This window comes from Cyclopterus lumpus, chromosome 19 (genome assembly GCF_009769545.1).
Source record: "Cyclopterus lumpus isolate fCycLum1 chromosome 19, fCycLum1.pri, whole genome shotgun sequence".
Taxonomy (NCBI): domain Eukaryota; kingdom Metazoa; phylum Chordata; class Actinopteri; order Perciformes; family Cyclopteridae; genus Cyclopterus; species Cyclopterus lumpus.
Genome location: NC_046984.1, coordinates 8,341,527 through 8,354,568, shown reverse-complemented (window position 1 = coordinate 8,354,568; position 13,042 = coordinate 8,341,527). Strand labels below are relative to the sequence as shown.

At 42.9% G+C, this 13,042-nt stretch overlaps 1 protein-coding gene across 1 annotated transcript; it reads left to right on the top strand.

Annotated features, from left to right (window-relative positions):
* Nucleotides 1-384: 384 nt before the first annotated feature.
* si:ch211-183d21.1 lies at nucleotides 385-12,855 on the top strand. The gene is made up of 12 exons (XM_034558360.1): nucleotides 385-942; nucleotides 1,779-2,634; nucleotides 2,831-3,011; nucleotides 3,861-4,000; nucleotides 5,272-5,837; nucleotides 6,362-6,635; nucleotides 6,809-7,004; nucleotides 7,934-8,118; nucleotides 8,477-8,572; nucleotides 9,005-9,169; nucleotides 9,855-9,948; nucleotides 10,738-12,855. The coding sequence occupies exons 2-12, from the start codon at nucleotides 1,812-1,814 to the stop codon at nucleotides 10,799-10,801; spliced, it is 2,784 nt and encodes a 927-aa protein (XP_034414251.1). The 5' UTR covers nucleotides 385-942; nucleotides 1,779-1,811; the 3' UTR covers nucleotides 10,802-12,855.
* Nucleotides 12,856-13,042: the final 187 nt, after the last annotated feature.

Genomic DNA, 13,042 nt, shown 5'->3' with positions numbered 1-13,042 from the left:
AGCCGTATACTTTATTCAATAGTACATACTTTTATTACTGTTTTTTACTGTTTATTATTTCTATCACTTGTTTTTGTTTTTCCTATGTCTCTTGTGTGCACTTTACCCTTAGCTGCTGTAATCCGGTCAATTTCCCTACTAATAGGACTAATAAAGTATTATTTTATTTGATCTAATCTTATTTTATCTTAACTTACTTTCCATATCTTGTCATAGATATATCCCCATTTATGTTCTCTAGAAACTGTTCCTTGTAAGTATTACATGCATAAAGTTGTTTCCTCTTCTCGTACAGTATACAAGTGGAGGTGCCTGATCAAATATAAAGCTCTAATCGTATATATCATACAGCTTGCAGGCAGTTTTTTGTAATCGCTCAAAAGCCACAGAATGAGTCGTGTGGTGAGAGCTCCAGCACCAGGAGGAATGACTTGACGGCTCTCATTAAAGGGTTACCACTGAATTGACAAAGTGGGGTCAGGGGCCCCCTTCAGGTCTTTGACGAGGCTTCGTGGGATGAACTCAAGGCCGCTGTCCCTTCTTCTTCTTTTTTTCGTCTCTAAGAAAGCCGGAATGACCGCAGTTTTTACACCATATCTTTTGTATAGTGGCAATATGGTGGTTAAACTGTACCCGCCTTTTTTTTTTTAAATGTTAAAGATATTTTATCTTCTGCTCTAGCTGGCTAAATGGTGTCTGAGCCGTGGAGACAAAAAAAGAAAAAGAAAGAAAGAAGAGCGCTTCCCCCTGGCAGGCATCATCCCCCTCAGTCAGTCTGACCGCCCACAGTCCGGGGGGAGAAAGTGCTGCTTTGTGAATTAAGGGAGGGAGCGGCGGAGGGCAGAAAACTAACTTTAACCCATAAATATTTCACATTCAACCGGAGGAGGTTTGGACGGTGCAACCAGCGACACCCTGGCCGACAAGGACCGAGGAAACACAGTAAGTCACGACGCCTTTTTCGGACCTTGCGTGTAGCACCGATAGAAAGCGGGTTGACAGGTTTTTTTTCTTCTTCTTCTTCTTCTTCCCTCGACGGAGAGATGCATAGCAGCCCGACCGTGACCGGAATAAATGTCGTGAGATGGGAGATGATTTCAGGGCAGAATTGAACTCCCTCGGGGCTCTTCCTTCATTTTGAAGACGTCTGTGTTTGTAGTTGTTTGTAGTTTTGTCCCGACGTGGTTTCCCCTAGAGAGTCACTTTGTCGGGCAAACTAATGTAGCTTCTTAAAGACACATTTGTCTTTTCACAGCTTAACGCGGGTGGCGGTTGTGAGTGATTTGGGGACGCAGTGGGACCGGGGACCTGCAATCATGTGGTTCGACTGGCTGCGCGGACCCAATTCATTTGAGACGATCTGCCCATTTTGTCACTCGATCCCGTTTGTTCACAGCTTAAAAAAGCGTTTCGCCGGGTCACGCAAAGTTTCCGTCTGCTCGCCAGTGTGTTTCGCAACATTAACATGACTCATGCCGAAGACGTGCATTCCCAATGTCACCATGGACGACAAAATAGACTCATAGAAGACTCATTCATGATATTGTGAGGTTTCTCCTCTGGGGAGCCCTGGTCTGCCTGCAAGTAGTAAACATATGATTTGATTACAGTTGCAGTGAACACGCTTTCTGGTGCTCCAGTCGGTGCTTTTTTGTTCGGTCATTGTTGTCCTGACAATAAGATCACTGTATTGCTTGAGTTTAATAAAGCAGAGCATCATCACTCACAGTTATTGCATTATAGTGAGGAACGCAACTTCTTCTTTTTTCTTTTTGCAGAAGCTGGTTTATTTTTCGGAGAAGCTGTGAATCATGGTGGTCGGTTTTGCCTGTGTGGCTTGTCTCTGCCTGGTGGTGGTAGTCAGCGGTGACCCCTGCCTCATCATCAGCGAGATCAACGCCGACAACCCCAGACTGGACACCACTGAGTTTGTGGAGTTGTATCACACCAGTGGACAGCGGGCTTCCCTGGATGGCTACACCCTTGTGTTCTTTAACGGAAATGGCAATATAGCCTACAAGGTGCTGGACCTCAAAGGCCACAGCACGGATGACAGGGGGTTCTTCCTGGTGGGCTCTGTGGACATGCTGCCCAAACCAGCCATCCTGCTGCCTCCCAACACGGTCCAGAACGGCCCGGACGCCATCGTCCTCTACCACACATCTGCCTCTCGCTACAGTGAGAAGATGAACGTCACGTCCCTGGGTCTGGTGGACGCTGTCGTCTACATGACTCGCCGCACTGGGGGTGCAGAGTTCCTCGCTGAGACTCTGACACCAGGAGAACCAGCCTTCGTCGAGGATGAAAGGGCCCTCGAGGGGGACGAGTCAATTGAGAGGTGCCTGCTGTCTGAGGATCGCTGGGGCTTTCAGGTGTCCTCACCCTCCCCGGGTCAGAGGAATAACTGCACCCCGCCTGCCGCCCCAGCAACCATTCCCGTCATTACTGAGCTGAAGCTGGGAGGAGGGCAGGTGGACGGGTTCGTGGAGCTGACTGAGGCTCCAGCTGCTGGTCCTCTGGTGCTGGTTGTGTTGGACGGGAGAACAGACAGGGTCAGTGTGAGCGTGAGCGTTGACGTGAACACTTCCAGGAACGGGTTGATCTCTGTGACCATAGAGAAGAACTACATGAAAGGTCAGTGTTCCCTGGGCAGTCGTGATCTTGTTCCATCGCTCGGGATTAGTTCATCGTTGTATGATCGCTAGATTGTTTCAGCTCTTTAGCCCATCAGGTTTCACATTTGGGAAAGCTACGTAGAGCTTCAATTCATTTCATTCACTCGCTCTCGTTTCTTTGTAAATGATTTGTTCCTGTTATGATTTCTTCACAGGAGATGAGTCAGGGGCAGTGGCTGTTTACGGTGGAAGAGCCTCTGATTTCCCCGTGGGCGGTCAACTGAGCCAGGTTCAGCCTCTAGACGCCTTTGTGTTTGCTGGACCTGGAAACAAGCCGAGTGCCAACCTCACAGAGACTCTCATCCCAGGCAGAGAGCCCTACCAACTCAGTAACAGGCAAGACACTAGGATTTCAAAAGTAAAACCACCCTGACTCAGAGTAACTTAAATAGATTTTGACGTACCGCTCCTATTTGAGCAGCAAGTTTAATTCACACCTCTCTGATGAAAATTGAGCGTCGTACAACAAGACTTTACTTTACCACTCCAGCGGCTTCGTGAGGCTGCACTGGAAGCGCAATCGTGTTTTGAGTAAATTTCAAACACTTGCACGCTCACAATAACAATGCTAACATGCTGAAGATTATCAGTTGTATCCCTTACCATGTTCACCATAACATTTGCCAATTAGCTGTTAACACAAAGGTTATTCGTCATAAATCAAAATATTGGTCAAATTACAATTTTGAACTGATGGTGTTGGAGGACGATCACCAAAGTTATCAAAATGTATCCTGATAGGGACGTTATTGAGTGTAACCAAATTGCATCACAATCCATGTAAGTCGTGAAGATGTTTCCTCAAACTTAAAATGTCAACCTACTGGTGGTGCGAGATGTCAAGTCAGGTGATCACTAAAGTCAGTAGGATTCATCCTCTGGGAACCATGAATGTCATCGCAATTCATCCAACAGCTATTGAGATATTTCAGTCTGTGTTGCAACGACCGACAGACTGACTTTGCCATCCTTAGAGCTAGCATAGCTCAAATCTATGAAGAAATGTCGCATTACAATTGTTTGGGGTATTTCAAGACTATATTATTGGAGAGCATAATGATGTGCTTTTATTTACCCACAGAATGAATGTTTCATACAAGACAAACCCATGTTAATATTCTAACCCAGCAAAATAAGGCTGAACTCCATAATGGTTGTCTCTCAATGATTTCATTAATTTGTCAGTTTGAGAGAGGGAGGCTTCTACCTGAGTCGCTGTGGTGTGGCCACCTGGGCCAGAGATCCTGGTGTCTTCTGGGAGGCCCCGCAAACTCCTGCACAGCCCAACCAGTGCCCCTGGCCTAAGATCTGCCCGCACAGTATCGGTGAGTGTTTGAATTCGCTTCATGAATTTGTATGGGATGCTTCAGATTAGCAGAGATCTGCATGTTGTTCGACACAACATCTGAGATTCAGTCAACTCTGAAGAGAAAAGGGGTTTCTATCTCACACTTTTTGCCGTCTATGCAGTTTACATGGCGTAAGGAAGGGAATAGGTAACGCATGTCTTACTGACAGGCAGTAGAAAGATTATTAGGTCATAGCAATGAGTTAATAATCACGTGTGAGTTTGAGATGATTGGAATGAGTCAGTCTTCTTTATGGAGTGACTGTTTGAATTGTTGAATACTTGTGCCGGAAGGAGCTACAAGTATAAGCATGCAAACATGGATAATTTCAACTAGATTATGTTAGTCATTTTGAGGAACTCAGAGTTAATCTCAGAAAGAGATGTGTCCTCGTGCACAACGTCTGTGCTGATCACTGAGAAGTTATATATTCCATCTTTCACCAGATGAGGAACAGAACTGCGTCACTGGGACATGTATTGCAAATTAACAACTGAAAGTTAGTGGGGGACGCTGTTCCCAGAAGGAACCGACACAAAAATAAATGAAAGATGAGCTATGAGTTTCACACAGGAAATGATGTGATTTACCATGTGGGCTCCTTTCCAATCCCTTGAACAGATGATTAGCAAAATGTCTGTTGAAATATTATAAGGTTCAGCTGGATTTGTCAAAATTTGACAGTGAAAAATAAGACATGAAATAGGTTACACACTTAATATTTTCCATCAGCAAAAAAGTAGGCAGTTAAGATAAGAATATTAAGCTCAAGTTTAAGTTAAAGTTACAACAGCAAACTAAATGGACTTTGGGGTGAGATTATTTTCTCATCTACTCTTTCCAAGGTCTGGAAAGATTTTTGAACCTTAATATCCTTATAACTTAGAAAGATTATGATCTTTATGTATTACAATATTAAGCATAATGTGTGAGATCTGCCATAATTATGGTATATACCATAATAATCCAAACATAATGTATCTGCCACAGGATTGTGGTCTAGATTTGCTTATTGGCTTTATACTCTCATACCTGTCTGATAAATAGGAAGCTACAGTCACTGAGCATAGCACAAGGACTGGAAGCACTTGGCCTGATACTGTCCAACGGTTACACAATTATATCATCTACTGTTACCTATCGGCATCTATTAAGCTCTTAAATCATGTTATATGTTGTTTGTTAAATCAAAATCAAAATCAAAGTGAAGTGAAGCAGCCAATTGATAGCTTCCTGTTGTGCTTTAGTGATTCCAGGAGGTACAGATTCCCCACATCACCTCCCACCCTGGGGGAACAGTGACTTCCTGATCAATGAGCTGAACACTGACACACCTGGCGCAGCTGAGGACGGCGAGTACATCGAACTTTGGCACCCATCAGGACGCCGGGTCTCCCTGCAGGGCACCTGGATACTACTGTTTAGTGCAAACAACAACAGACCCTACAGGGAGATCAGCCTGAGTGGACACTTCACCACATCTAAGGGCTACTTTCTGCTGGGAAGTGACAGGCTGGTGCCAGCTCCATCACTCCGCCTGCCTCCTAATACCATCCAGAACGGACCAGATGCTGTGGCACTCTATCGCAGCCCGTTTGGTCCACCATCAGCTGCACAAAGGGGGATCCCCACCAAAGGCCTGCTGGATGCAGTGGTGTACCGGCAGAGGGGATCCGACAAGGAGGCGCAGGAGCTGAGTAAAGCTCTGACCCCAGGACAGCTGCCTCTGCTGGAGGATCCAGAGGTTCTGCCTGGTGATGAGGCCCTCAGTCGTTGTAGAGGCCTTTACCCCTATGACCTTTCTGCCTTTTCAGTAAGTACAAAGTGTGCCACGGTTTCAAAGGGTATGCTGAAATCAGTCACTAGAGAAAATCCTTTAGAAAATGGTAGAAACACAACTTTGTAGATAATAAGGAAGACAAATGCTCATTAAAACCTTAATTTCAGCCAAAATGCCAAACTTGAGGTATCAAAAATGCTGTCCACAAACTAATAGATATCACGATGACTACATACACTTCTTGTGTACAGTTTTTGGTAACAACAAGCCTAGCTCTATTCACAGGTCACAAAATCCACTTAGCAGCATCTCATGGGACGGACTGTTTATGGGCCAAGTGCAGTCATTTCCCAGAGTCTGGTTGTTACCATAAGTGAGACTCCAGGAAGTTGCAGTGCGTATTTCCCAAATTGTTGGAATTCTTCCTGGTCTTTAAAGCAGAAGCTAAACAAAATTAGTTTTCTCCTATTGCGCTGCTATTTAAATTGATGCAGATGTGTACTTATTGGATATATTGTAACCTTTGGAATCATAAATGTCTGAAATGCATCAATCAGGTGGCTCCACCCACACCTCTGAGGGAGAACAGCTGCCCCCGCCCCCCTCCAGCCCCTGAGGGTGTGGTCATCAGTGAGGTGGCTAGTGGCCACTGGACCAATCACAGCCAGCAGAGGGCCTTTGTAGAACTGCACGGCCCCCCCATGACAGACCTGCGGGGCCTGGTGCTCTCCGTGTTTGACCAGGAGCGCAGTGGGACCGTCATTGCCCTTCCTTTGACCGGTTCTGTGGACCAGGATGGATTTTATATTGTTGGAAATGTCACTGGAGCAGGTGAGGAGTTGGGGAGGACCTCGTTGTTCCGGAACAGACCCTTTTTAGGAAGACAAAACAAAAGAAACTCATTCTTAATGACTCTAACAATCTTTCTCTCTGTCCTTTCTCTTCTTTTTCTTGTTTTACCCATTCCCATCATTCTCACTATACCTCCTCTCTCTCCCGCATAGATCAGACCTTCCTGGAGGGCTCCGCGGTGCCGGTGCGAGGAGCAGTAGTCCTCTGCTATGACCTGTTCAGTGTCTGTAGAGCCGGCACTGCTCTGACAAATTCCAGTCTCAGAGATGTACTGGTGTTCAGTGACAACCAGCAGCTGCTCTCCTCTCTGTCCACCACCAGAGGGAGACAGGTCATTCCAGCTGCCAGGTATACCCAGAAACAAATCCAGCAACACCAATGAATAACTATCATGTGGAAACCTTCATCTAGATATCTTAACTGGCTTAAGGCCACCGATGAACTGGTCAACAACTTTGGTTTCTGCTCAGTTTTTTCGTTTTTCTTTTAATGAGGGAAGATTACCATGGCAACTAATGCTGCAGGGCAAGTTAAACTGTCAAGACACATAAATCAAAATCGCCTGCCTCCAAACCAGTCAATATTCTTTGTAATTATTTTACAGGATTCTGGCAGATAGCAAGTGGCAATACTAAGAAACATGTTGAAACACCTTAATTCACTTCACCATCTATTAATGTAATCGTTATGAAGACGTGTCGGGGAACCAAGCAGAAACCCTTTTTAGAGTTTTGTTGCAGGTGGAAAATGTTTGAGGTAAGCAGTTAAATCAGTCACAATCAACTCTGCATGTAGGTGAAGGGGGGCAACAAATATCCTGGGCAAAGCTCCTGATTCCTTAGTGTTGGCTATGTGCAGCAGCACTCATATTATTCCATCACTGCAGCTCAGGAGAACATGAGGTGGCTTTGCCAACAGACAGTGTTGTTATGGAGACAATAAGATGTTGTGAATCCAGGTAAACGGTAACTTTACAACCAGGTACATGAGACTGATTATCCAGGTTCAATAAATTAGGCTTAATGAGAGCCCGACTAAACTTGTCATGCAGGCTCCAAATGATACACTCATACAAAGTTTAAACATCATTTGAGTGGGAAGCATTTCTGTGTATTAAAGTAATCTATGTACATTTTGCAAAATATATTCTTATCTTAAACTAATTGGTATGCATACAAACTACCATCTGTTTTGCTTTGTGCCATTCTAGGCATACTTTTTGTGACTTTATCATCCCTCTTACAGCTGTATATATGTTTGTATTAATACATGTGCAGGTCAGTGGAAGATGGTCCTGTCTCACTGAGCCGGTGTTCATGCTGCGAGGTCAGGAGCCCCTCCTCCTGGACGAGCTCCTCGCCCACACCCCACAGCACCAACCTCTGTCCGAGCTCCGCCTTTTCCAGTCACATTGACCTTTGCCTCAGACCCCTGTCCAGTGACGGGCTGGAGCAGTCGGCAGGTGAGGCGTCATAACTTCAACTTGTATTGAATTGTACAAAATGTGATTAAAATATGGTCTCAGAATAGATGGTTTCATGTTGCACATATTGTAAAGTTAATTGAGGCCAATTTAATTTTTACACAGAATTATACAGAAAAATACAGTAATGAGGTATGTCCTGGTGCCTTGTTGTTAAGATGCGTAGTATATTGCTGCCATGCTGTCCTTACACTGTTAACAGCAAGAAAATGAATGTACAGCATTGAAGATAAACCCGCAATGTGGGAATTGATGTAAAGCTGAACTTTTTTTTTTGTTTTATTTATCTGTAAACATGTAATTTTGTTTGTGTACATTTTCCTCTTCCCTGTTTCAGACTGCAGTGGTCTAATTCAGGGGAAGAAGGACGTGCAGGTGGCTGACTACCTGGAGCAGAAGTGTCACTGTGGCATCTCTGCTTTGTATCTCCAAGGTGAGCCACTTTCACTCTCTATAGATTAGAAATTGTTGCATTTGCCGGTTTTCTATAAAAGAAATGACTCGTCTGTTCAGTGAATCAAAAAGAAAAAATTATAGACCACTGACACTCTCAAGGGGAAATTTTATGTTGCTGTTACCATGGAGTTGTAAAGTAGGGATAATTGAGCTGTTATGTTGAAGGGAGGCATCGTTGTAGAGTCAGTAATTTATCACAGAGGGACATTATTTAGCTCAGGACAAGCTCAGGAGTGACTATTTCCTTGTCATTAACACATCCTTCATCCATCATGTTTATCATACATTGTGTGCTTCAGATGTAAATGCCCATCCTGTCTCCCATTTACAGAATCTACCAAGCTAAAGCAGGTCCTCAACACTTTCTTATGTAGATAATGAAACATGTGTCCATCTCCGCTTGCTCAAGGAGCCAACTTTTCCTGTGTGTCCGGGTGGCTCCGAGTGTGGGGGAGCATCCAGGCGCTGTCGGACCATCAGAAGGCCCTCATCATCCAGACTTTGCACATGAAGCCCTCATCTGCACAGGGAGATGTCTGCTCTGCTCCAACTACAGGCCGTTACACAAGCACAGGTTAGCACCAGCAGAGCGCCAGCTCCTCAGTACAACAAGGCCCACAGCCGGTTTATGCTTGACATGCTATGTGTCACAGCTGGTTCATAATGACTTCAAAAAGAAAACAAAAGCTAATCAGCTAAATCAAGTAATTAATAGTCTGCTGTAAAAATCCAGCTGGTTTAAGACCTCAGCAGGGTCCCGAGGGTCTTAAAACACGTTGAATAAAACCAAGCATGGCAGCCAATCCTTGGTGGTAAAGCCTCTCCCAAATATGTCAAATAATCTCATAAATTGTAGATTTAATATAAAATGAAATATGTGGTTAGACATGCTGTTGTGGTATAAAAATAAAGGATTGAATTGTGGTAAGGCCGGCACGGTCATGTAATGCAGCAGTCTTACTCAAGAGCCGTCGTGGAAATTGCTGGTTTCGCTATTTAGGTGAAATATGTGATTACAGAGTGAAAATAGGACACACGGCATTAGGCATTAGGTGAGAAAATCAGATGAAAGGATTTGCAGCATGGACTGCATCCCGACTATCTTTCTTTGCGTTAAGCCGTCCATGAGCTTGTAAAATTGGAAAGAAACAAAATCTTCTGCTGCTTTAAAGTTTCATCAGGATGTTTAAATCCCTGTGTTTTAAATGTATTAAGTTGTTCAGAAAATGTAACTGAGTTTTTATTTGACTCTCTCCTAGCGTCTGCCCTGGGGTTACAGATAGGGCTCATAATAGCACTGCTCCTGCTGCTCGGACTAGGAGCAGCTCTGTTCACCTATTTCTACAGGAGGAGGTGAGAACTCCTCTTATTATTCTCCTCATCTCTCTCTGGTCCGCTGGATGTGCATACTGATCACAGATATTTCTAACTACCTCTTTCCATCATGTCAACAGCATTTTATTTCTATATTTGAGTTTGCTGGAAATCATCACAGATCATTAACATTTGTTTGATCTGTTGACTTGTGATGCTTCTTTCGATTACACAGTGATTGAGTGTGAATAGGATATTTGAAAATAAGTGTGTGTAATTGAGAGTCTATAGTGCTCATTTGTCTGAAGATGTGTTTCCTTCAGATTGATACCACTCTCATGCCTGTACAGTTACGGTAACACTACAGCCACAGAGGAAGACTGAAAGCAGGAGCAAACGGCTTGTATAGAGGCTTATAACCTGTTAATTAGTGGTGTGTGTGTGTGTGTGTGTGTGTGTGTGTGTGTGTGTGTGTGTGTGTGTGTGTGTGTGTGTGTGTGTGTGTGTGTGTGTGTGTGTGTGTGTGTGTGTGTGTGTGTGTGTGTGTGTGTGTGTGTGTGTGTGTGTGTCAGAGGTTTGTTTTGGGGGTGGTGTGTGTGTCAGAAATAGATCAATAAAATTCACAACCGTTAACTTTCTGTAATTTACGATTGAAAGTTATTCTGGGAAATCCAGTGACTCAGACTGAAGTAGTGGTTTTAGAGTAGCAGCCGAGTGAGAAAAATCAGAAGCTAAACCATGAAACTCCTGAAGTACTTTGAGTGACTGGAAACTAATAGTACACAATTGTGCATGTGTGTTTGTTAAGACTGTTGTCTCTATTCTCAGGCGCCCTCTGGACTATTACACCATGGAGCTGAGCGAGCATGCGGAGGGACTGGCCGACCTATAATCCAGGCATCTGGAAGTGCTCGTGTGGGTGGGAGGACTTCAGCAGAGAGAGCAGGGGGGTAATCAGAGGTTCATTGCACCTGTGCGTAAATGATTGTGCGGTTGTTTGTTGTTGTGCCACCACAAGTGTCCTTCTGTGTGTCTTTGAAAGATTGCGGATGAAATGACTCGCACTTGTCTGTTAACAGCATGGTTGGATCCGGTGTGATATTTCATAGCACCGGTGACACTTGTAATAGGCAACCCATGAATTTTAAAACAATAACATATTTTTCTAAAGGTTGGTGTACAACCTTTGCCTATGAACAGTGCTGGTTACTACTTATAAAGGAAAAGGAAGATAAAAGGGAGGATTTAAAAAAAAAATTATATATATATATATATATATATATATATATATATATATATATACTTCACTAAATGGTCATTCTTCTTGACTTGTTTATGTTACTGTGGAAAAAGCCTTTTAAATTAAAAAGTTTAAAAAACCATGCTATGCAGGAAGCTCTCAACTAAATTACCGTCATCACATTCTCAGCTGGTACGGCGTTTTAACAACCAACTTTATTACCAAGATAATATTTGTCAAGCTCGCATTTAGTCTTCAAAACGATCAACTTCCTGCTTTGTTTTCCTGCTACTTGCTGTAATAGTCCATTTTAGGCTCTAGTCTCTCACAGGGCTTGATTGTCTTTTTAAATGTGAACGTCTTTAGCTAACTTCTGATGATGTCTGTAACCACTTTTGTATGCTTACTTAAAGCAAACTGTTTACATTTTCTTGATCGAAAAAGGAATGTGAGGGAGCAATTTCTTAAATGAAGAGTAGTTTATTTTCTAGTAATGAGAGATTGCTTAAGAAAATCAGAACTACTTTATGTTTCCTTTTTTAGTGGCTCAGATATCTGCTGTGCCATTGTACTTATTGTACCAATATGTGTTATTTGATCAGCTGATTCCTCATTAATTTGAGGGAAAGTACAGCCATCTCTGCTGCAGCCATAAGTGTAAAGACTGGATATGTTGTTAGTTATTCTCAGGGGTGGAGCCGTTATCGCCATTCTGAAGGAATAACTTATTGTGGAAATACAGAGAATAGTTGGGTTCAGAGCAAAACGTAAAATATTTGGATTGGTTAAGCTAAATTCATTCCACTTTTTTAAATGGAAATTATCATACAATTGCCAATACAAAGTGTCAGGGAAATAATGTGTAAGCCTTGATATGCTCGATTTTTAATATAGTTGCAGTGTCGCTTAACTTGTAATGATGCCTTTCCAATCTGCTGTAGTGCACAGAATACTTGTTTGCTTTAATTGTCTTTGCGAGGAAACTTTTCTCCTCAGTACCATTTTCCTCAGTTCTAATTTCTCAGTATTGACATTGACATACACATTGTCAAGCAAAATGAACCCAATGAAATCACATTTATTCTACAGCAACACTTTTGCTTCCATATGCGTTCTGCTCATTAGCAAAACATTTAAAACCAGCAAAGTCATGTAAATGAATTCTCCCCCTCCAATTTGTTATGTTATGTTCATATAATGTCTTTTTAATGTAAACTTCTATATCTATAGGTTTTGTGTCAAATGGTACAATTCGAAAAAAAAACAAATGTAATAAAAAAGCAGGAGGAAATTGCACCACAAGATTACATCCTAAATAATATATTGACCTGCAAATGTGCTGACTCTTGAATAAGAAGTGAGATATGTCCGCCCTGAAGAAGCTATACAATACTGAAGACAATGTGTAACACTTCTGCTCACCGCACTTGTTTATATGCACTGACAACAATCATACGAAGTGGAAAAGAATGAGATCAAGAGCAGCAAAGTTCAAATCGAACACAATTGCAAGAGAAACCAGAAACTGTTCAATCTTTTTGGGGACTCAAAAAGTCTCTGTGTACATGCAGAACAGAAAAAAAGTGGAGAGAAAACTTTGTATCATCTGCATCCCCAGATTGCGATTCAAAAGCGCTCTTCCAGTTCATTTCCCCGTTTTTCAATGCACTTGTAGCAGGTTTTAAATAAAATACTTTGATTTGCAATTTGTGCGGTTTCACAGTTGTTTCTTGTCCTGTGTCCTTTGTCCTGCTATGTCACGTCTTTCTGTTGGATATGCTCCACTATCTTCCCTCAAATATATTATTATTATGCTTTCCGGCCACTCCCCCCCAGCTGCTGCTCTCTGGGAGAAGATGCACTTACAAACTACTTTTGTACGTGTTTGGATGT